Source organism: Triturus cristatus, chromosome 1_2 (genome assembly GCF_964204655.1).
Source record: "Triturus cristatus chromosome 1_2, aTriCri1.1, whole genome shotgun sequence".
NCBI classification, from domain to species: Eukaryota; Metazoa; Chordata; class Amphibia; order Caudata; family Salamandridae; genus Triturus; species Triturus cristatus.
The window spans coordinates 1,138,396,863-1,138,420,875 of NC_140580.1; the positions used below are offsets into that span (position 1 = coordinate 1,138,396,863).

The 24,013-nt window shown below is 45.8% G+C and overlaps 1 protein-coding gene across 2 annotated transcripts in view; it reads right to left on the reverse strand.

Moving 5' to 3' along the window:
• The window catches only part of ADAMTS13 (ADAM metallopeptidase with thrombospondin type 1 motif 13), a 255,971-nt gene that overhangs the window by 177,824 nt on the left and 54,134 nt on the right, over positions 1-24,013 (reverse strand). For both annotated transcript variants that reach the window (XM_085613864.1, XM_085613863.1), the window contains exons 4-7: positions 23,086-23,169; positions 20,281-20,405; positions 19,859-20,005; positions 10,728-10,862 (exon numbers count right to left, since the gene is read on the reverse strand). In XM_085613864.1, the coding sequence (XP_085469990.1) occupies positions 10,728-10,862; positions 19,859-20,005; positions 20,281-20,405; positions 23,086-23,169 (491 nt within the window). The remainder of the gene's footprint in view (positions 1-10,727; positions 10,863-19,858; positions 20,006-20,280; positions 20,406-23,085; positions 23,170-24,013) is intronic.

Consider the following 24,013-nt stretch of genomic DNA (forward strand, 5'->3'; position numbering starts at 1 on the left):
TATTAAAATAGCGATTTCTAAACATTCCTTAATTGCGACTCACAAATTGTGACTCGCAATTAAGGAATGGCTTCCCATTCATTCCTACGGGCCTACAAGCCCATAGGATTGAATGGGAAATTGCATGCGCCATTTGCGAGTACCAATAGGTATTCGCAAATTGCGCATGCAATTTCAAGGGTGCAAAGTTGTCAAAATGACACCCTGTTACACCCCTGAAATTGTGATGTGCACCCATGTTGCGCACACACATGCCCCAAGGGCACGTGTGCGTGTAACCTGAAACCTTGAAAAATGCACTAAAAGGTTTTTGCAAAATACAGACCAAAGTAATTGCTCTGTATTTTGTGGCCCCAAATAGCGAATTCGCTATTTCTACGGGATACATGCATTGCATTTAACGAATCGCAAATTGCGATTCCTTAAATGCAATCGCAATTTAAAAAATCGCAATAAATTGTGATTTCTTAAGTTGCGAGTGCCTTACACATTGATGCATCGCAAAAGGCCTTTTTGCGGGCGCAAACTGCTGAATTTTGCGAATCGCACCGTTTGCGCTCGCAAAAAACGTTGATGCAAGTGCTTGTATATGAGCAAAAGTAGACCTAAAATCAAAAAATGCAGATTTTACATATGAGAAGGTAGATATATAAAAGCATGCAGATATCACATTAAAGACTATAGATATCAATATCAATCAATCAATCATGGCATTTGTAGAGCGCACTACATACCCACGAGGGTCTCAAGGTGCTGGGGGGGGGGGGTGAGCTGCTACTGTTCGGAGAGCCAGGTCTTGAGAAGTCTTCTGAAGGTCATAAGGCCTTCGGTCTGCCGCAGGCCGATGGGGAGGGTGTTCCATGTCTTGGCGGCTGGTGGGAGAAGACACTCTTCGGATGCGTGGGACGGTGGCGAGGGAGTGGTCTGCGGAGCGGAGCTGGCGGGTGGGGGTGTAGAGGCTGAGTCGGCTGTTGAGGTACATTGGTTCGGTATTGTGGAGTGCCTTGTGTGCGTGGGTGAGGAGTTTGAAGGTTATCCTCTTGTTGACAGGGAGCCTGTGTAGGTCTCTCAGGTAGGGTGTGATGTGGCTGCGGCGAGGGATGTCGAGGATCAGGCATACGGAGGCGCTCTGGATGCGTTGAAGCCGTTTCAGGAGTTTGGCTGGGGCTCCTACGTAGAGTGCGTTTCCGTAGTCCAGTCTACTGCTGACAAGGGCCTGGGTGACCGTCCTTCTTGTTTCGATGGGGAGCCACTTGAAGATCCTGCGAAGCATGCGGAGGGTGTTGAAGCAGGAGGAGGAGACGGCGTTGACCTGCTCTGTCATGGAGAGGGTAGAGTCGAGGATGACCCCTAGGTTGCGTGCGTGGTCGGTGGGTGTTGGGGGTGTTCCTAGTGCAGTCGGCCACCAGGAGTCCTCCCAGGCCGAGGGAGTGGATCCGAGGATGGGGACCTCCATCTTGTTCGAGTTCAGCTTCAGTCGGCTGTTCCTCATCCAGTCGGCGACGGCCTTCATTCCTTCGTGGAGGTTGGTTTTGGCGGTGTGGGGGTCTTTGGTGAGGGAGAGGATCAGCTGGGTGTCGTCGGCGTAGGAGATGATGTTGAGATCATGCCGTTGTGCGGTGTAGGCGAATGGTGCCATGTAGACGTTGAACAACTTTGGGCTGAGGGATGAGCCTTGGGGTACGCAGCAGATGATCATAGTGGCTTCGGAGCGGAAGGGGGGGGAGGCGGACGCTCTGTGTTCTGCCGGAGAGGAAGGAGGAGGTCCAGTCCAGGGCTTTCTCTTGGATTCCGGCGTCGTAGAGGCGTGTTTGTAGTGTGCGGTGGCAGACCGTGTCAAAGGCGGCTGACAGGTCCAGAAGGATGAGGGCCGCGGTTTCTCCGTTGTCTAGCAGGGACCTGATGTCATCGGTGGTGGCGATGAGGGCAGTTTCGGGGCTGTGGTTGCTGCGGAACCCAGACTGGGACGGGTCCAGGATGGTGTTCTCCTCAAGGAAGCTCGTCAGTTGTTTGTTAACGGCCTTTTCAATTAACTTTGCCGGGAACTGGAGCAGGGAGATGGGTCTGAAGTTCTTGAGGTCCTTGGGGTCCGTCTTGGGTTTCTTGAGTAAGGCGTTGATCTCTGCGTGCTTCCAGTTCTCCGGGAAGGTCGCTGTCTCGAAGGAGATGTTGATGGTTTTCCGGAGATGGGGAGCGATGGTGCTGCTGGCTTTGTTGAAGATGTGGTGTGGGCAGGGGTCTTCCGGGGATCCAGAGTGGACAGTGTTCATGATCTTGAGGTGTCGTTGTCGTTGATGTGGGTCCAGGAGATCAGGCAGTTGGTGCGGGTGGTGGTCAATATCTTTATTCGATTCATACAGAGAATCATAAAAGCACAAAATTAAAAGCATAAAATACATGGTTAAAATGAGCCATTAAAGAAACAAAATTTTAGTTGAGAGACCGTCATACAGCATAAGTACAAAAACAAAAAAAAAATCCAATGGGAGATTACAGATCTAAACTAGATTATCCATAACGTTTCCTAATCCGGAGCGACACTCGTATGAAGTTCAACATAGCACAACAAACTTCAACAGAAGATAGTGACAACAAAGAGTCATAGCCTTCATTATAGGTACATGGTTGCCGCCCCTTCAGGATAGGCTTAATGAATCTAATCCTAGGTTCCTGGTATAAAGAACAAAAAAGGACAACGTGTATGGTACTTTGACTGACTCTATTATTACAAGGACAGGGGGGTAGCCTCTCACACCAACCCCCTTGTTTAGGGAAGGCAAAAAAGGAAGTGGAGTGTATTTAGCCTAAGCCTTGTAAGATAAAACCGCCATTGGACATTAGTCGAAAAAGTTAAATAAAACTGATGCTGAACCTTAGATGCATAACTTGTTGGGCCTCCCAAACTGGGTGTATCTAAGAATTTCCAATAACATGCTTTAATTTGGGTTTTTATGTTTCCCTGAATGTTTTCAGGATTTTCATAAACATGGCCCAAACCTATCTTATGCAACATGTCACTAACATATAACAGCCAAGGAATCTGTTTTACATTATCCAGGCTCATACAATCTAAAAGAATTTCTCTAGAAAGTTGGAGGTCGTCAGATAACCATATTTTGCACCATAATAATAAAGGCGACAGACGGATAATATCAGTCACTTTGGTCATTCCCATTTCATTGTGGCAGAAGGTGTTTGATGAACCCGATGGAATCAATAATACCCGTTTTAAAAATTTGTTTTCCATCACCTGTATAACTGAAGGATTCTCAGTCCCCCATACTCCTGCCCCATAGGTGGCCACAGATAGACATTTAGATGTATATAGGGTTTTGAGATGCGCAACAGGTTTTTGACCAAACTTTCCACAAAAACGGAAAAGACCTTCTATAGAGCGAGTAGTACTCTGGACTGGAGTCTTCATTAATGGGGCCCAACTTAATTTGTTGTTGAAGAGATTTCCAAGGTAGTTAAAGTTATCCACCTTTTCAATGGTGAAGTTATTCACCACAAATTTCCTAGATTTTGACCCTTTTGGGCCACAGACCATAGCAAAGGATTTTGCAAAATTTACCTTTAGGTCAAGGTCCAACATGAAGGTGTTAAAAGCATCTAAGCATGTCTGCATGCTATTTCCAGTGAGGGTCATTAAAACAGTGTCATCTGCATATGACAATATGGGGATACTCCTACCATTTACCTTTGGAAAATCACAACAATGGTCCAGCAAATACTTCTCCAATCCATTTGTATACACCAAGAATAAAAAAGGTGCCAAAATGCACCCTTGACGGACCCCCTCAGTTGAGGGAATCGGTTTTGTTATTTCACCTCCAGGTCCAAACCTTATGGCCACGGATGTTGCAGCATGCAATCTGCGGAGCAGCGTAACCAACGGTTCTTCAAAGCCCATACTATCCATTATCTGCCATAGCTTACTTCTGCAAACAGTGTCAAACGCGCTAGACAAGTCCATGAAGGCAAGGTAAATTGCAGAATTCCTTGCCTTCATGTACTTGCCAATAATCAGCGCCAAATTTAAACACTGTTCGACCGTCCCCTTCCCACTTCTAAATCCATACTGGGAGTTCACAATTAAACCAACAGAATCAGCCCACGTTTCCAGTCTGGCCAAAATGACCCTTCCTAATAACTTACATGATGCATCAATCAAGGATATAGGTCGATAGCATCGGGGGTCACACCTATCGCCCTTCTTAAAGATCGGCACCACCACTGCCTTCTTCCATGATACAGGAATGCTACCAACAATCACAGCCCTGAAAACATTTAACAGCAACGGGGCCCATGCTTCCATATTGTGCTTGAAAAAGTCCAAAGGAACAGCATCAGGGCCCGGAGCTTTTAATGATGTACCTTTCCTCAGAGCTTCTTCAACCTCCTCCAGTGTAAGCGAGGAGCTAAGAAGCGAAGCTGTAGATGGTACTACCAAAATTCCTGGGTCATCCAACAAATCCGAGGGTGATAATCCCTTGGGATTCAAAATTTTACCAAAGTGAACTTCCCAGGATTCACCAGAAACCTGCATCACTATGCTTTCCTTGGTATCACTTTTAAACAGGGGACGATTTACTACGTCCCAAAAGAGCCTACTATCTTTTAGCTCAGAGGCCTTTTCTAAATCCTCCCAGGCACAATTTTTTAACTCCAGCTTCCTCTTTATGATAGTCTCTTTATAGGCCTTCCTAGTTGATCTTACCAAGTCTTTATTCCTTGGTTTTTGCATTAGGGCCGCTTTTAGGGATTTATGTGAGGCGGAGCATGCGGAGTCGAACCATCTGTAGCACTTTATTTTCTTTTTCCCTGCTGGTTTTGTGAGATACTCAGCCACATGCCCACATAATTTTTCAAAGCTCCCAATAACCTTTTCTGGGTCTAATATTGACTTTTGACATAAGTTGATTTCAGTCTTACAGTCATTAAAGATCTTCGCCTCTAGACCTACAGCATCTATTTTACCCCACTTCATGGTAACGCCCTGATTCTTATTATATTTTATAGGCTGATCCCAGACCGAGTGTTTCCCACTAGCAGGAATACACAGAGATAGCTTTAAGGGGTTATGGTCGCTTGCAGCGTTAGCTATTATCTCAAGTCTATTGACATAAAGCAGGAAGTTACTGGACACAAAAATAAAATCAATAGTGCTTGTTGCACCTCTTGATCCGTGAAAGGTTGGTATTGGCGAAATATCTGGGGCTACCCAGGGCTCTACCATACATAAATCATTTAGAACGATAATATTATTTAAGGCATCCCCCTGGGGCGTGTGTTTAAAATGCATCAAAGGTTGTTTATTTAAATCCTCAAGACCGCACACATTTGAACCACCAAATTTGCACAATGAAGAGTTAAAATCACCAACCCAAACAACGAATAATGGAGGTCGTTCACTACCAGCCTTACTTATTGCGTCCTCCAGACTCTGAATTGTGGTTACGTCATTCCTGTCAAAAACATTGTGGTACCAGTTGATTAACAACAAGGGCTCAGGGAACAGATTTTCAAGCAGTAGCATTTGGAACCAGGGAGTGTCCGCTATCTTTAAAATTGTCAAGTTCTTAAGTTTGATAGAGAGTGCTGTCATTATCCCGCCCCTAGCCCTCCCCGCTGGTGATGGTACCGCCAGGACGTTAAAAGATTGAAAACCGTCAATTTCCTCACCCGTTCTGCTCCATGTCTCCTGGAAGCACAGAATGTCCTGGCTACCCACATAGTCCAACCAACCTTCATCCTCTAGTCTACCCGCCAGACCGGCAATATTCCATGACATTAGACACAACGTAGGTTCCCCTTGGTTATCGTCCACAGGCTCTTTTAAACTTGTCTGGTCGTGCTCAATAATCAATAGGTTTGGCTCACGGCCTGAGATACTGATCACCTGTGTATCCAAAAGTATATTAGACCCTGCATTGAGATCGGTGACATCCACCACCGAATTATCCTTCTGGCTTACCCCCTCGTTTTCCCCTATAGCCAAGTCTGATATAGGTGATAAGTTTTCCTTTTTTTTGTCTCATGGTCAATCTAGACCCTCCATTCCCACCAATGGGTCAAAACGATTTCTTAGGGGAATGTTACTATTTGGCATCCACCCTAGATATTCCTCCCCCTGAACTCTCATTTCTGGTTGATCATAGGGTAGTTGCATAGTGTTACTAAAACTTATAGGCCCCATAGGGCATCCATCACCCTGGTACCTCATACCAGGATGGTTTTGGGGGGGGTCGAAATATAGTTTTGTTCTGTATCCATCCAGGGTGACTATTTCCCTGCAGTCTTGACCCAGAGTGACCATTTCCCTGTTATCCTGGCCCAGAGTAACAATTACTTGGTAAAACATGATATAGATTGGGATAAAAGTATTCAAGGCCTATACATTGGATGTCCCCCATTCTAGCAAACCTTGCTTTATCGCAAATTAGGTCTTTAACCCACCTGTCCCTAAAATTGATAAGGATACAGTCCCCCTCTAAATCCTTCTTGCTTGGGCCAACCCAAGGAACCCTTCGTACACCTAATATTTTTGTGGCAGAGGCTGGGGGAAGTGGTCTATTATTATTAAGCCAGAATATAGCTTTGTTTAATAAGTCCTGGCTTGATTCGTGTTTATTCGGTGCAACCACCGGGACCCCTGTCAAGATTACCATAAAAGGGGCGGAATCGGGGGGTATGTTCACACAAATTGGTTTACTTAGAGGAGCTTTTTTACCCAAAACTAATAGTCCACTTGATAGAGTTGGTTTAGCTCCCAGTGCTGCCACCGGCATAGATATAGTTGGGATCGGTGTTGTTGCTACGGCTATCTCAGACATTGACTGAGAAGCCGCATCAACCACCCGTGTGGGTTTAGTTAAAGTTGACTGAACGGGGATTCGCTGAGTAACACCAGATATAAAGGATTGGGATGATTTGCTTGAATTTTGGGTAGAAGTTTTTTGAGAACCCTTCTTTGTAGCAATGCAAGTCTCCGGGGACTCAAGAGATTTACTATTTTTAACCAAGGTATCCAGTGAGTGTGTATTAACTGATAATAAGAGCTCTAATTGATCTAATTTTAGATTGACAATTTGTGTTCTCTCTATGAGGGGCATCAAGAGACTTTTTAACAAAGTTTCAATGTGTCCTAACAGATCATCATTATTGCGATTTTTACAGCAAATAGGCGGATGACCGGGATTCCCCGACCGTATTCCCTTTCCCTTCATCTGACCCCTCCCTCTTTTACGTTTTCTGGTTCGTATAACTGCTTTAACGTGGTCCAGAGCTTGAGGTTGTAAGGGGGCAGGCTCCAACAAACTCGAGTTAGTGCACAGATTTCCGTCCCCGCTAGTGTCCGATGCAGTGTGATCTTCTAATGGACAATCCACTACAACATCCCCCCTAGATATTTCTTGGGAGTCTGGGATTACTACTAGATTGGGGCTAGTTTCCAGATCATTAGTTTTGCTTTTTTCCGGAGTAACCACAGAGCCAATCCGACCCAAGGATGAGCGTTTGCCCGTGACAAGGTCCAAAGACAAACGTTTTTCTGTAAGGGCGATTTCTTTCTCCAGGATCCCCGTAGCCCGGATAATAAAATCATCTAAAGTTCCGGTGACTTTACCACTGCCTGACTTTACTGTGACCTGCCTACCCTTCCTAGTTAATAGCGGCATTATTCAAAGAATATACAGCTTAAAATACTAAGGAAACAAAAAAGAATAAATATTAAATTCCACAAAATAACTACTTAAAAGAATCTGCTCACATAGATCATTAAGACATGCTGTAAGTCCTCAAGTCCGCAATGAAAGGGAAAGGGCCCGGCCCGTCCCTGTACGTCCTTGGACGGCCTTAGACGGCCCGCCCTTTGCCCGGGCTTAGCCCCGGGCGCTCCCGCGCAGCGGGGAGGAAGGCCAGTAATGAGGACAATGGTGTGGCGGGGGCGGGGCAAGCAGGGAGAGCGACCCAGGTGTTGCGGGTCTCGGCCTCACGCAGGGACTCCTGGTACACTGAGTCCCTGCGGGTCAGCTCGCAGCCCTGTGGACCGGTCCACATGCATGCACAGACAGTTGGGGCGGCTCAAGAGCAGCAGGCAGGCTCACCACCAGTCAGGTATCCGGAAACAACGAAGCGGGACCCGCGCAGCGGGTCCGCCGAGGAGCTGGGGCAGAAGTTGAAGGGATGTCCAGATGGGCTCTCCACTCTGATGCAGGCAAGGCAAGACGAGAATCCCAGCAATTACCACAGAACAGCTGACACTTATTTGCTGTGGCGGGGGCGGGGCAAGCAGGGAGAGCGACCCAGGTGTTGCGGGTCTCGGCCTCACGCAGGGACTCCTGGTACACTGAGTCCCTGCGGGTCAGCTCGCAGCCCTGTGGTCCCGTCCACACGCACGCACAGACAGTTGAGGCGGCTCAAGAGCAGCAGGCAGGCTCACCACCAGTCAGGTATCCGGAAACAACGAAGCGGGACCCTCGCAGCGGGTCCGGCGAGGAGCTGAGGCAGAGGTTGAAGGGATGTCCAGATGGGCTCTCCACTCTGATGCAGGCAAGGCAAGACGAAAATCCCAGCGATTACCACAGAACAGCTGACACTTATTTGCTGTGGCGGGGGCGGGGCAAGCAGGGAGAGCGACCCAGGTGTTGCGGGTCTCGGCCTCACGCAGAGACTCCTGGTACACTGAGTCCCTGCGGGTCAGCTCGCAGCCCTGTGGTCCCGTCCACACGCACGCACAGACAGTTGGGGCGGCTCAAGAGCAGCAGGCAGGCTCACCACCAGTCAGGTATCCGGAAACAACGAAGCGGGACCCGCGTAGCGGGTCCGCCGAGGAGCTGAGGCAGAGGTTGAAGGGATGTCCAGATGGGCTCTCCACTCTGATGCAGGCAAGGCAAGACGAAAATCCCAGCGATTACCACAGAACAGCTGACACTTATTTGCTGTGGCGGGGCGGGGCAAGCAGGGAGAGCGACCCAGGTGTTGCGGGTCTCGGCCTCACGCAGGGACTCCTGGTACACTGAGTCCCTGCGGGTCAGCTCGCAGCCCTGTGGTCCCGTCCACATGCACGCACAGACAGTTGGGGCGGCTCAAGAGCAGCAGGCAGGCTCACCACCAGTCAGGTATCCGGAAACAACGAAGCGGGACCCGCGCAGCGGGTCCGGCGAGGAGCTGAGGCAGAGGTTGAAGGGATGTCCAGATGGGCTCTCCACTCTGATGCAGGCAAGGCAAGACGAAAATCCCAGCGATTACCACAGAACAGCTGACACTTATTTGCTGTGGCGGGGGCGGGGCAAGCAGGGAGAGCGACCCAGGTGTTGCGGGTCTCGGCCTCACGCAGGGACTCCTGGTACACTGAGTCCCTGCGGGTCAGCTCGCAGCCCTGTGGTCCCGTCCACACGCACGCACAGACAGTTGGGGCGGCTCAAGAGCAGCAGGCAGGCTCACCACCAGTCAGGTATCTGGAAACAACGAAGCGGGACCCGCGCAGCGGGTCCGGCGAGGAGCTGGGGCAGAAGTTGAAGGGTTGTCCAGATGGGCTCTCCACTCTGATGTAGGCAAGGCAAGACGAAAATCCGGGTGGTGGTCGTGGGAGCGGGGGTCTCAGTGGTTGCCTGGGTGGTGACGGTGTTGAAGCTGTTGTGGATGTCTGCGATCTTGCGATAGAAGAAGGTGGCCAGCGAGTCGCACAGGTCTTGTGAAGGTGGAATGTTGTTGGTGTTGGAGCTGGGGTTGGAGAGTTCCTTCACGATGTTGAAGAGCTCTTTGCTGTTGTGTGCGTTGTTGTCTAGGTGGTCTTTGAAGGAGGTACTTTTGGCAGATCTGATGAGGTGGTGGTGTCTGCGGGTGGCGTTCTTGTGGCCAGTGTAGCTTTCCAGTGTCCGTTCACGGATCCAGGTTTTTTCGAGTTATCGGCAGGTTCGCTTGGAGGCCTGGAGGTCTACGGTGAACCAGCTGGCTTTCTTGCTAGTGTGGGTGTTGGAGGGCTTCTTGAGGGGGGCGAGGGTGTTGGCGCAGTCGTTGATCCACTGTTTGAGGTTGCGGGCGGCGGTGTCGGGGTCGGTCGGATCTGCAGGTGGGTTCCAGGTGAGGGAGGTGGAAAGCTGGTCTTCGGTGACTTTGCTCCAGCAGCGGCACGGCATCTGTTGGGTGTGGTGGTGCGTGGTGGGTTTCCGGAAGGTGAAGTGGATGCAGCGGTGATCGGTCCAGTGGAGCGTACATATATTGCATTAGTGAGTAAGGATACAACATCAATATGTGCAGATATCACATTACAGATTGTAGGCATCACATGAGCTAAAGTAGACATCAAACTAAAGAATGTAGATTTTACATTGAGAATGTAGATATATAAAAGTGTGTGGATATCAGATTAAACTGAATAGATATAATTAAAAATGTTCTAAATACTGTGTGTGTGTGTGGATGTGTGCGCATTGCGTGTTTCAAATCCAAGTGTGCAGCTATCATATTAAAGAGCTTAGATATTACACGTATGAGGGTAGCTCTCGCATAGGGTAGATAGAGAGTCTAATCAATGTCTGCAGATATCACAATAAAATGTGTAGGTACCACATCATCGTGTGCCCATTTCACTTTAGACAGTTTGTAATGATTGTTATGATCACATCACAATGAAGAGACATCATATGAAATTCTGCAGTTGGAAAACTGGACAGTGAAGGTTTCACAAGACTGGTGAAAGAGAAATGGCCACTTCACTCAACCTAACGAAGCTGTAGAACTGCTCACGGCTGCACCGGGACCAGGCAAGGTCCACGCTGTTGTGGCTGCCCTCGGAGGCCATGATGTTGCCGCTCCCACTGCACGCGTTGCCCACGCCGTCATGGTTCACTCCGAAGCTGCAATTACAAAGGGAAAGTCACCAGCCAATCCTACAATGAATGCTACAGTCCTGCCAAGACCTACAACTCCAAAGAGAGCATCGGAAAAGCCCATGTATGGATTTTATTCTCCACGCTGTGTAGCACTGGTTTCGCAAGAGATATTAATCGTCAGTGTCAGAAGACCATGTGCATTACTGCTCAGTGGCCATCTGTGACAAAAGCACGCAGTGACCAAGAGAGGGTGTTCTAGCTCGGACCATAGCTGGTCCCCTAAGCAAGAGGTTTCTTTTCACTTCAGAGTTATTGTAGGCCCACCGTTGTACACGCTCTGCAGATTCATCGTACTGCTGATACCTGACCTGAGTATCTTCTGAATTAAAGGAGTTAAAATGGTATACATGCTTTTTGTCTCTATTTTCCACACAGCCCAATTCATAGGGGCACATTTTATGACAGCTCCCACCTCCTCCTGTCTATTGCACCACAAGACACAAGTCACATGACCCATATGACCACAGTAGCATGCACTTTATAACATAACATGGCCATGAAGAAACATGAAGGCGGTGTGGCCGCTTTATGAGGTCATGGAACTTGAAGGGGACACTAAATATCCTTATTATGTCCACTTGGGGATATTCTGGGGCAGATATACTAAGACAGGATGCGCAAAAAGGGGTGCAATTTGGTCACCAACTTTGTTGCCAATCCTGTGGTATTTTGCAAACCGGCCTAAGTAAATAAAGGGTACTTTACAAAGTAACAAAACCTATTGGGTAGTAATTCAATCTACCTTAACTATGTTAATGGAGTAGGTCGCAAACTGCGACCCACTCTGATTTCCTGCCATTACGATGGTGGCATGAAGGAGTAATTTGTTTTTAAATGCACCCCATGCCCAGCATGTTGCCATCACTCCAATTTCCACAAAGCGTGATTGTACCTGGTGTACTATTAAGCACTACAGAAATACAGTCCAATGTGCAATATCAGAGTTTTTCTGTTCTTTATTTTCTCCAAGGGTAAGTAATTTATTCCCCACAGAAAAACCCCAACCTTTACAGATCCCTCCAAGTTTGATGATGTGGCATTCTTTTTCCAACCCTGGAAATAGTTACTCCAGCCCTTTGCTGGAGCAAACCTGAGGCCTGTTCCAGGGTGGGAAAAAGTCAGATTAGAGTTTTTGAAAGTCAACATACTGCAGAGAGGGCCCATGGCGAAATGCAGAGTTGTTGGCCCGGAGGGACTACTATCGGGATGGCACCCTGCACTCTTTCCAGGATTTGCAGGATGTCAATTGCCTGCATGCTGGCCAGTTTTTAATGTAGAATGATCTAATGCTGGAACTCTGACGTATATGGAAAGCTGGTCAGGTAGTACCGGCCCTGCATCAGGGGCTGCAGTGTGTGTTGACAAATGGATTCAGTCATAGAGCAGTTATATAGTTCTCTATCTGGCGTAGCAGACTGAGGATGCCGCTCTTTCGCTATTGGGGAAGCCCAGGTGGGAGGAAAGTCCAGGCGCTGTCCTGTCTGACAAGCAATGGGGGATGGCACTGAAGCAGTCAAATGAGTGACCCGCAATGTCTGGCTGAAATTTACCCAATTTAATTATTTGCATTGTACATACCTTACACCCCACCGCTTACACAAGATGTTCCCGGGAGTGGCCACGAGATGACGCCGGTGCGGTCACCAAGATGTGACCTTGTGGAAACTAGCCGCCATGGCTGTTAGCATTGGCTGAAGCCATTTTGTTTGTGGCAGCCATTTTAGTTGACCATGTGCTCGTTCCGTCTTCGCTGTTGCCTACCCTTGTTGCTTTGCTGAGAGACTATTTATATTTAGCTTCTGCAATACTGCACATGCTCAGAAGAGTCTGTAGCTGCTCATGCACCTGCCTTAGACTGTAGCTGTCAGGCTGTTCCAACTGAAGTCAGCAACTCATTACTCCTCCTACTTGTTGACTGTGCATTTTCTGTATGACCATCTATGTGTGTAACTCTTTTCATGTGTACTTGTACCGCCTCCTTTTGAGCCCCTATGTGGGTATAAAAGGCCTTTGTTCTCTGCACTCCTTAGACTGTCTCATACAGCGGCCTGAGGGTACTGTATGACGCAGTCTCCCTCATGTGAGGTTAATAAATGCCTTATTTTTATATTACAGCTTCCGGGCCAATCTCTTCTTTGTTGCTTTAAGAACCAGGTGCATCAGTGCACCCCTACAAAGGTTTTTATTTCTAAAACCTTCCTACATATTGTGTGGGAATGCCCCCCACTGGTACAGAGTTGGGTGCAGGTCATGGAACACACATCGGACATACTTGAAATGCCGGTTCCGTCAGATCCCAAGTCTTGTTTGCTAGGGATCACTACACGCTCAAAGCGCACTAAATGTCAGCTAAAGTATGCTGATCTAGCAATAGCTCTTTTCAAGCGCCTAATAGTCATGTCCTGGAAGGCAGGGCATGCTTTGTTGGGTGAAAGATGAAACTGACGCTTTGGCACAAGACTGTAGGGCGAGAGGGGGGTGGTGATGCGGCCATGCTGTGGAGTACATATATGCTCAGACTGCACGACAAATGTGATGTCCATACATATATGCTTACAGAAACACCAGGGGTGACCGGGTGCTGACTTGGGACAGTGCGAGTGGTCCGCTGCTGCTGGCCCGTTCCTGTTCCCCCATTGGTGAGCCTCGCTCTGCCTCCATCTGTTCTTTGCCTACTCTGCTCGATTGTATCTTGCACTGTTGTAGTCCTACTTGACTCTCTCTGAGGTCCCAAGAAGTTCAGTTCAGTTTGTTCAGTTTAGTTTGTTTCTTGAGGCACCAGTCCAAAACACTGTCTTTATTTGATTACGGTTCACCCATAGAAGGTTGACACAGGGAGTGGGTTGGCTTGGCCTGGCAGCCACCCCACCATCTGAAGAAATATGAAAAAAAGAAAAAATAAAAAACTTCAGAGAGTGTGAGCATCTACAAACTAATGAGAAAAACCACGCCTTCTCCTCAACGCTTATGTGAGGTTTATTGCAACCGATTTCTCTGCAATCATGGCAGAGAAATTCACACCAGCAAAACTATCTCCACCTGTCAGGAATCCTTCTGTCAACTCCCGACAAGTATAAATAAACCCATTTTCATCTCGTAACATACGTTTACAACAAAAAATGTTTTTGTGAATTTTTCCCTATGTGCCCACATTCTTGATGCAGCATGAATCTCCAAATAATATTTGCTCAGAGTTTGCAGACACCATTCTGCATATCTGTCACATGTGTCTGCAGAGTGGTTTCAGAGATTAAAAAGCAGGAAGATTTGTGTTATACTTCCTATGTACAGGAAGAGCTTTCTAGGCATGACATACAGCAACAGACAAGATACCAACAAGCTCTGATCTCCACGGTTCTTACTGGGCCTCACTGTGATCCCCTGTGAATGCTTCTCTACAGAGATGCAGCAAATCTGCATAGGTTTAGGTGGCGCACGTCTGCATCTAGGAACACTTTGGCATTCAGCACCCCCATCCTGCCGGTGAATTAATCTTCTCTTATCTTTCTGGACCAGATATAGTCAGAGTGAGTGGCTGTAGATCCTCTCACTAGAGATGGTCGAGTCCAAAATCTGTTGCTTTCCTCGGCAGTAAATGAAGTTACTTTGTACCTCACTTATCCAGTCCAGGCTTCCCAAAGATGAGGCTAAACCTTGACCAAGCAGCATATTATTTCCGCAAACACTAATCTCAGTGCCATTGGCGTTTAAATTCCCATCCGCAGTACAGTAATGCTTCAGTTCAGGTTACTCTCAGAAGTAGCTCCTGAGCTACTGCTATATATATATATATATATATATATATATATATATATATATATATATATTCACTGAAAAAAAACATAGGTTTTAGGTAAAGTTATAGTTAGTTGGACATTTCACTCGTACAAAACCAGTGAAATTTCCCTGTTATAGTTAGTTCAGCTAACTATAACTCGCGCCCCCGCAATGCACTGCTGATGACGTCACATATTACATCACTCATGACATGGTCAGTGACATCACTGATTACATCACTGATGACATCTCAAATGACATCACTGATGACATCATCCAGTGAGTGTGTGTTTCTGTAAAGTTGAAATATGTTTAATATATATAGGGAAAGGCGTATTGAAGAATGAGTGGGTGTATAAGTGTCTGAATGGTTGATTTAGTAGGTGCGTGACTGACTCTATAAGTGAGTGATTAAACGTATCTTAATGAATGCGTGGGTTACTGACTAAACTGTGTGAATGTCTTTATCCGTCTGTCTGTTGGTGTGTAAGCGGCTGCATGGGTTTGTTAATAGCTACATGAGTGTCTATATGAGTTATTGATTGGCTGTCTGACTATCTGTATCGGTGCCTGAGTGTTTGTGTGGGTGGGGTGTGTGTGACTCTGTGCATAGATGTGTGATGGGTGATTCACTGGGTGCATGGTTTCCAGAGTGCATCTGTGATGGACGGTATGGGTGGGTGAGTGTGTATATGGGTGTGTTAGTGAGTGAATGTATACCTCAGTAATACATGTGTGAGTAACTACATATGTGAAAGGCAGTATATATGTGTGTTAGAGTATATAAATCGCTATAAGTGAGTGTGTGTGATTATGAGAGTAGCTGTATGGATGAGTGTGTGATTGTATCAGTGATTGTATAAGAGCGTAAGAATGTGCTAGTATTTGTATGAGTAAGTGATCAGTTGTGTGTATAACTGGATAGGTGAGTAAATGGGAGTGTGATTAATTATTTGCATGACTGACTAGGTGTGTGAGTACCTCTATGGATGAGTGGTGGTGTGTGAGTGTCTATAAAGATGTATGAGTGCATATGATAGTCCTGTACTGAGTGACCATAAGGGTGAGTGAGTGGATGTGTGTGGACCTAAGAATCATTGAGTGGGTATGTAGTTATTGGTGTTGGAGTGTCATTGGTTTTGAGAATGGCCGTCTGTAATTTAGAGTGGGTGTATCAAAGGTTATAATAGGGTGTGAGAAGATGCATCAATTTATCACATGGATGATGTCATCAGTGATGTCATCAGTGATGTCATTTGAGATGTCATCAGTGATGTCATCAGTGATGTCACTGACCATGTCATGAGTGATGTAATATGTGACATCATCAGCAGTGCATTGCGGGGGCGCGAGTTATAGTTAGCTGAACTAACTATAACGGGGGAATTTTACTGGTTTTGTACGAGTGAAATGTCCAACTAACTATAACTTTCCCTAAAACCTATTGCTTTTTCAGTGAATTTCAAAGGTTTTTTAAATGCTAATTCCTAACTATAACATATCTGAAACCTATGGTTTTTTCAGTGAATTTCAAAGGTTTTTTAAATGTTAATTTTTAAATATATTGTTTTTCTACATTTTTTAAACTATTTATTTTTACATATTTTATTTTTTAAATCACATTACATATTGTAAATATAAATTGAAAAAAAAATGTATGAAAAAAATATTGAAATATATATTTATAATATTTTTTTATTGGTGTTTTTTCCAATTTGTTTTTGGAGTCGCGCACCCAACGCGAGAGGAGTCATGCACCCAACGTGTTAGAAGTCGTGCACCCAATGCGTAGGAGTCGCGCACCCAGCGCGTGCACACCAGGGGGCCGCGCTGAACACCGCGCTGGGTGCGCGACTCCTAATTTGCCCGTAAAAAAAAAATTAGCACCTATCACTAATTTCTATTTTCCCCGGGGACCCCCTTCCCCCGGGGCCTATATTCAACGTTGGGGACCGTGGGGGGAGACCCAATTCCCCCACGGTCCCAGCAGGCTCCCCGCGTCCTTCGGGAGCCGGCATTGCTTTTAACTGCTAACATGCAGCTCCCCGTGTGGAAAAGCAATATGGTTTGCATTTTGAAAGAGAGAGCAGATTTCCCTGCTCTCTCTTTCAACATCCAAACCAAGTTTGCTATGACAGGACAGGAGCCTCGGCTCCCGCCCTGCCATAGCAAACAGCAGTGTCCCGGGGGTGGGCACCCCGAGACACTGCAGAGCTGGGAGCCACGCAGCCACGTGGCCCCCCTCCCACAATATAAAAAGCCCAGGGCGGTGGTGGTCCCCGGGGCTTGGGGGGGGGCTTTGAGCCCCCAACACCCATTTTTTTTTAAAGCCCCGGGGGGTAGCGGTCCCCGGGGCTGAGGGTGGCCTTTGAGCCCCACCACCCATTTATTTTGTAGACCCGGGGGGTGGCGGTCCCCGGGGCTAACAGGGTATAAATTCTGAATGTTAGCACTCTAGTTGCTCATTAGATCACTGTAGTAAAGCTGCTGCTCACCACGGAAGTCTGCTGCTGGTATTAAAAGTGCATGTTTCAGTCTGCATGTCAGAATTTTTTAATGAAATAGAACAGGATTTGAGATGTCACTCAAAATGTGCCCTAATTTTTCTTTCTCCAGCACTAATCATAATTTCTATGGCAAAATGAACCCCTTCATTGTGTTCCTTTTTAAATTAAATGTTTTAAGTGTTACCAGTTTATTCCAATCAAGATGGTTTCAAGTGTGCCATACTTTTGTCGAAAGTAAGACAGTAAGCGCTCTAGTTGTTCTTAAGAACACTCTGGGACATTCTGTCATTGGGCTATACGTGGGCTACATCTGGGTGATATTTGTGCTACATTTGGGCTCTTTTGTCTCTGGTGGCCATCTTGGAAGACTTATTAGTTATGAAGTTTCCTAATTTCCTCATTTACTGCAGTCCCCTCAGTAGGAAATACTTTCAGTTTTTTACTTTGGTTCCATTCAGATGTGTCACACATTTGCCATAAATTCTGAATGTTAGCACTCTAGTTGCTTATTAGATCACTGTAGTAAAGCTACTGCTCACCAGGGAAGTCTGCTGCTGGTATTGAAAGTGCATGTTTCAGTCTGCATGTCAGAATGTTTTAATGAAATAGAAGAGGATTTGAGAAGTCACTCAAAATGTGCCCTAATTTTTCTTTCTGCAGCACGAATCATACTTTCTATGGCAAAATTAAACCCCTCATTTTGTTCCTTTTTAAATTAAATGTTTTAAGAGTTACCACTTTATTCCAATCAAGATGGTTTCAGGTGTGCAATACGTTTGTCATAAGTAGGACTGTTAGCGCTCTAGTTGTTCTTTAGAACACTCTGGGAAGCTGCAGTAGAACAGAAAGGAATTAACTGACAGTCTCTGCCCTGGTTGGATGTACATGTTTTACTGAGAATGTCAGACTTCATTCTCACATGACTGAGAAAGATAATGTGAATTTACAGAAAATATGCTCTTAGTTTAGCTTATAGATCACCTTCCAAACCTCTGTGGGAAAAGCATGAGAAAATAGTTTTCTCTCAAACATGATTCATGATATCCCAGCAGAAGGCTTTTTCACATGGTAAAATCACCTTAGAACACACCACAGTTCCTAAAATGAGTATGGTACCATCAACAAATGATTTATAATGTAACTAAAGTCTTAAAACCTTCTATTAACTGCAATGCTTTTTAATGAGGTGCTATCATGTATATTGGTCCCAAGATGGCTGCCAACACTTCTTGGATGAAGTGCTGACAGCCAATCAGATCTCACGATGAGATGTGTGGTTAGGCTCCGCCCAGATATATATATGATTTTACTTTTGATTTTCTCAGCAACTACTGAACGGATTTACCCCATTTAACCAAAAGGCATGAGTGTGAACCAAGGGCTACCTCTTTGCCAAATTTGGTGTAATTCCGTTCAGCAGTTCGGGCTGTAGCTGCGATTAAAGGTTCCTATGGAAAATTGCATGGTTAAAACACGTTTTGAGACCCCCTTTTTTCTCAGCCACCACATGACGAATCAACCTGAAACTTTCAGGATAGGAGCGGACCAGAGCGCCCCACCAGTTTTGAAACTTTCGCGAAGATTCGTCAACCGGTGCCAAGTTATTCCAAATAGAATGTTGCGGATTTCCTATGGATAATAGGTCCTAACTATAACTACCTACTGGCGACCGCCAGTAGGTAATATATATATATATATATACATATATATATTTGAATTTTGCAGCACTGGGGAGACGTATTACTAATATGATTATCTTTGAGTTAGGGACATTGCAGCTACACCTGTTATGTGTTATCCATGCAGAGGCATCTCACGTTGACAAAGCTTTTTTTTACATTCCTGCTAACAACACTGCCTGATGACTGGAGGTGAACACTGCCGATAATCTTACCACTCCTATAATATTGTCTGACGTGGTCACTATTACAACACAAATAACATTAGTAGCTCAGGTGTTTTTCATTGAACATAAGTAGCTCTTATTACAGAAAGGCTGTAGACCCCTACTCTAGACTGTCAATCTGGATATACTCCCGCGCTCACTCGTATCCTTCCAGTGACATAGTGTTGGTAGCCACAGTTGCTCTGCAGTGAGAATATCTGAAGTAGTGTGTGATTCATGTAAGGAATGCTCTTTGTCAGTGACACCGCCGGAGAATGTCCTTTTTAAGATTATCACTTTTGTTTTGGAACTGAGTCCTGAAGATCTTTCTCTTTAGAGCTCCATCTCCTGACAAAATCTACAGCCTTAAAGAGAGAACTACCGGAGCCCTCGACCAAGCCGGCTGCTCATCAGGGTTGGTCCCTCCCCACATGGACATGGTTTACACTGGCAAGCATGTGGTGCAGATAGAGTGAATGCTATATTCAAGGAGCCGCACCCCTGCATGCCACAGAATATCGTGCAGGTCATCTAAAATCGATAGTAACCTGGAACATTTACACAATCTGGTTCAATTAAAGACAGAAACTCTGCTTCAATGACATTGAGCCATCTCGCCGCCATACTCCAACCTGCAGTCTATCAGCCAAAAGGCATGCAGTGTGCAGACTCTGCAACAATGTTGCTACATAGGATTTCCCAGTCTCAGTTTTTAGAGTGTGATGCCTTAGCATGCCTAGACATGGCATTAGAGAACCAATGGTACTCTAGCAAAGCTCAGCTGGACTGACCTGTGCCCAATCTCATGCGCCATGGTGATGCCAAGGTCAAAGCCGGTATCTTCAGTGATCACACAACTCCAGCTGTGGGAGCAGGCCCCGCCCAGCTGGGTCACCCCGCGCACCTGTGGGTTCCCATCAGGCAACACCAAGTCAAACCTGGGGGGGGGACAAAAACAAGAAAGCGCATGAAGCAAAGATGCAGGAAATTACAAGAAAGACTTGTGAGCCAACAACTCCCACCTAAGAAATGTATTGTATTCCCTGGTAACCTAGCAGCATCCAATCCGGCTTTTAAAATTCTCCACCCCTGTCATTACTGAAGCCGATGTGGATTCTGAACACCAAGATTCAATAACTGTCTCCCACTTCAACTCTTCAAATAGTGTCTATGTTAATAATACCACGGCCCCACAGATGAGCAGCTTGGATACCTGGTGACATACAGGACGAGGTCTGCGTGTTCAGGGTCGGAGTCCGATTTTGGGTTCACCTTGTTGCTCCAGTTGCAGACACTCATCAGGGAGGCAGTAAGGTTCCTCGAGATCTGTATAGCAGGCTGAGGGCAGAAGAGGGGGTGTTAAAAAGTTGCCACGAATCCTATGCATATCTTTCTACGTTTCTCTCTCTCTCGCTTTCCTTTTCTTTCTTTCATGAGTGTTTTCAGTATCACACCTTGTAACAGTTTCACGCTTAACCAATTTCAATGGCCTGACCCTAAATCCATAACTTTTCACCAGTGCTCTAAAACTTGGGATGCACAACTTTACAATTGAGCGGATGACGTTTGACAAAGGTTGCAAACTACTGTGAATTGTGGTTTGTTCCTGAATGCAAATTTTGTTAATACACTCTGTGGTTTGAAGCGCATTACTGCCAGTGCCTGATTGTCATGTAAACCATGGTGTTCTTGCACAGAAACCTCGTTTAGTGATCCCACTACGAGGGATATTTCAAATCTTCTTCAACAAACACAACAAGCCAATTATTTCTCCATCCTTCGACTCTGTGGCAAGGACTTCCACAGAGCCTGAGCCTCCCTCTGCCTGTTTTCACCCTTTCTATGGGACTCCAAGGACCGCTTCTATGCAACAACAGTTCTGCTACCATTTTGATGCTGATGATACCCAGCTACATCCGCTGTTTTAAATTGGCAGGGATTCACCACTTCTACTTCTTTCTTTTGCAAGGGCAGGTGCCATCCATTCTCTGATGGGTGCAATGCGTTTAGCAGGGGAGAACCAACATTTCTCGGTAGCAAACAGATACTCTGGAATAGGGAGTCTTTGCACATTTATAGGCCCTTTCAAGTACTAGTAATGAGTGAAAATCTCAGCCCCAAAAGTTGTCTTTTTTGCCTACATTCTCGAGGATATTTAGTCCTGAATGTTGCATCACAATTTTAAGCTTAATTGATTAGAAAATGTTATTCAGGCTGATGGTTCTGCCTCATCACACACACATCAGTATATATTTACCTCTGTTTATTTTAATGTGCTTTTTTAAATCAAGCTCCAACATGCACTCACTTCACGTCACTCGGTTATGCTGTTTTGCATGTTTTCAGCTTGGTCTCCTGTAAGTTGGTGATCTATAAAGACTTTTCTTACCTATTCATTCTGGTGCCTGCTATATTAAACTGTATCTAAATAAACAGTAAATAGATGTGTGTACTGAAAAGACAACCAATCAGGGGGTAACTTTTTAACACAAACATTCCATCCGGATATACAATCATAGAGACAGAGTGATAGGGCATGTTATTAGGAGTGACGTCATGGCGGTGGCCTCATGGAGCAAGTCTCGGAGCAGCTGTCACAGATTTATTCCCCACGGGCGGTAGAGTCAAGGGGGTGAGATATAGGGAAAGTCATGAGTGGTGGAGTTACATGGGTGGAGACATGGTGCAGTGTGTGGTCATGGGATGAGTCTGAGAGAAGGGGAGTGAAAGTCAGAAAAGGTACGACAGATGTTTCTCCTAGAGAGATTGGTGGCATTACCTCCTGAAAAAAAGTTCCCAGTGGAGCGGTAAGTTCTTAATGAAGCTGACTGTCTTGCACCAACATGGCAGAAGTATATTTTCTCCTCCACACTGGTGGTTTGACTTCCTTTCTCTAAACAAGATGCTAAGACTCAATTTAAAGTTGTGGAGCAATAGAAAGTCCTTCTGAAGGAAGCACTCAGACCAAAAAGGATTCGCCTGTGACGTTTACTTTATGACTGGAATAGCATGGTGGAAGAATTTCCACCAGTCGATTCTCATTTGGACTCAGCACTTCCTCCAGAAGGATTTTGAACTACCGCCTTTTAACCAGGACTGTAAGGCTCATCCTGTGACAGTATAAATAAAGAGCTAGACTTTATAAACCCATTTCATGGAAGTATTTGGCCGAATTATTGAATTTTTGCTGAATGCCTAAAAGTTAAGACAAGGCTACTTCAACCAATTTTAATTTTTCTTTGTGTTTAAGGCATTGAGCTCTCATAGAATAGACATTTGAAGCCCACATTGTGTTGAATGCTTGAAGCTCTGTCTGCCAAGATTGTTGTGGGGCGGTGATAAGCTTCAGCCGACAATTCCTAATGGACAAGATTAATTCTTATTCAAGATTTCTTCACACATACATTAAATGGAAAAAGAAGCTTCCAGCCCACAAACCCATCCCCAAGGTTAGTCCATTTGTTTTTCTCCTTCCCAAGCAGGCGCATGGATGGACAGTGTGAGAAGCTGAGAGGTCCATGGAAAGACTGTGTGGAGAGCTGTGAGTACATGGATTGTCTGCTAAGTAGCTTTGAGCATATGTCCAGGCAACATGAGGAGCGGGTGAAGATGCACAGATGGTATGAGGAACATGAGGCACATGGTCATAAATTATGAGGAGCTGGGTTAACATGTACTGAAAGTATAAGTAGAATGGGGTGCACAGATGCACATTATAAGTGAAGACGTGGGGAGACACAGATGTGTAGTATGAGGAGACGGGGCATAGGAACATGCAGAATAAGGAGATGCGACATACACAGGTCTACAACACTACACGGTTTAGAGCCTACTAACCTCAGAACATACTTTGGGGCACTGGTGGTGCAACAACACATGTAGAACATCGAATGAAGACCTTAATGTGTGGGCCTAAGTTGAATCTCATACAAACCTATTGGCGGAGAGTGCGGAGCACATGAAATGAACTGCTCACCTAGCTCAGTGATTCACACGTGGTGGTCAAGGACTAACATACCTCTGCTTCTGTCAGGATAATCATTCTGACCAGGTGCATCCAGAAGAGTTCATCAAGGGAGATATCCCGCAGCAGCTCTGCCCCCTGACAAAGAGAAAAGACAGCATGAGGCGCGAACCGCCCATGAGTCGAGCTGACTATGGATGTTGTTTTGCAATTTGCTCTGGTAAAGCACGTATCTAGTTCCAATGACTAGTGAAGCTTAGAGCTGGGGCTAGAGTTTACTATGACCTCTGCCCTCTCTGACAGGCTAGAATTGGCGCTGATGTCTCACCTTTGAGAAAATAAGTCACCTATTTCCAGAGGTTGGAGCCTGCGCTCACTGTCAAGGATAATGTCTTACACTAAGGATGGAGATGGTATCCATTCTTATTAGTGTGCCATCCTACTGGTTAGGTCTGGAGTTTATGTCTTTTATGAGCGATGCAGTGTTATGATGTTTACCCACTGGTACACTTTATCCTAGTATTCATATAATACCTAAGGACTTACTCAAACGAGTATATGCTACACCGTGCAGGGTGTGTGGTTGGAAGTACCTTGTCTTTGCTTTGAGCCTATGTTGGAAGTGTTTTCATGTTGTGCGTGAGTGACCAGACTGGTGTTATTCTCCTGTCTTCGAACAACACACTTAGCAGCATGATGTGCGAGAGGTAGATGCACAGGTTATGATCTGTAATGGCACATCTGCCATTATCCCTGCAGGTCCCTTTATTATTTCTACGACATCTTTATATTATGGAGTCATATGTATATGCTGACTGTAGCAACAGGTTGCCCACTGTTAGATTTCATAGAGCATACCGAAAGCTGTGGCACAAGAAGGGAGGCCAGTGATAGAGCTCCTCTTGGGTAGACTAGTTAGAATCACCCCTTGTATGATAGGTATTGAAGGTTCTCAACTATAAAGTGTCAAGTAATGGTTCAA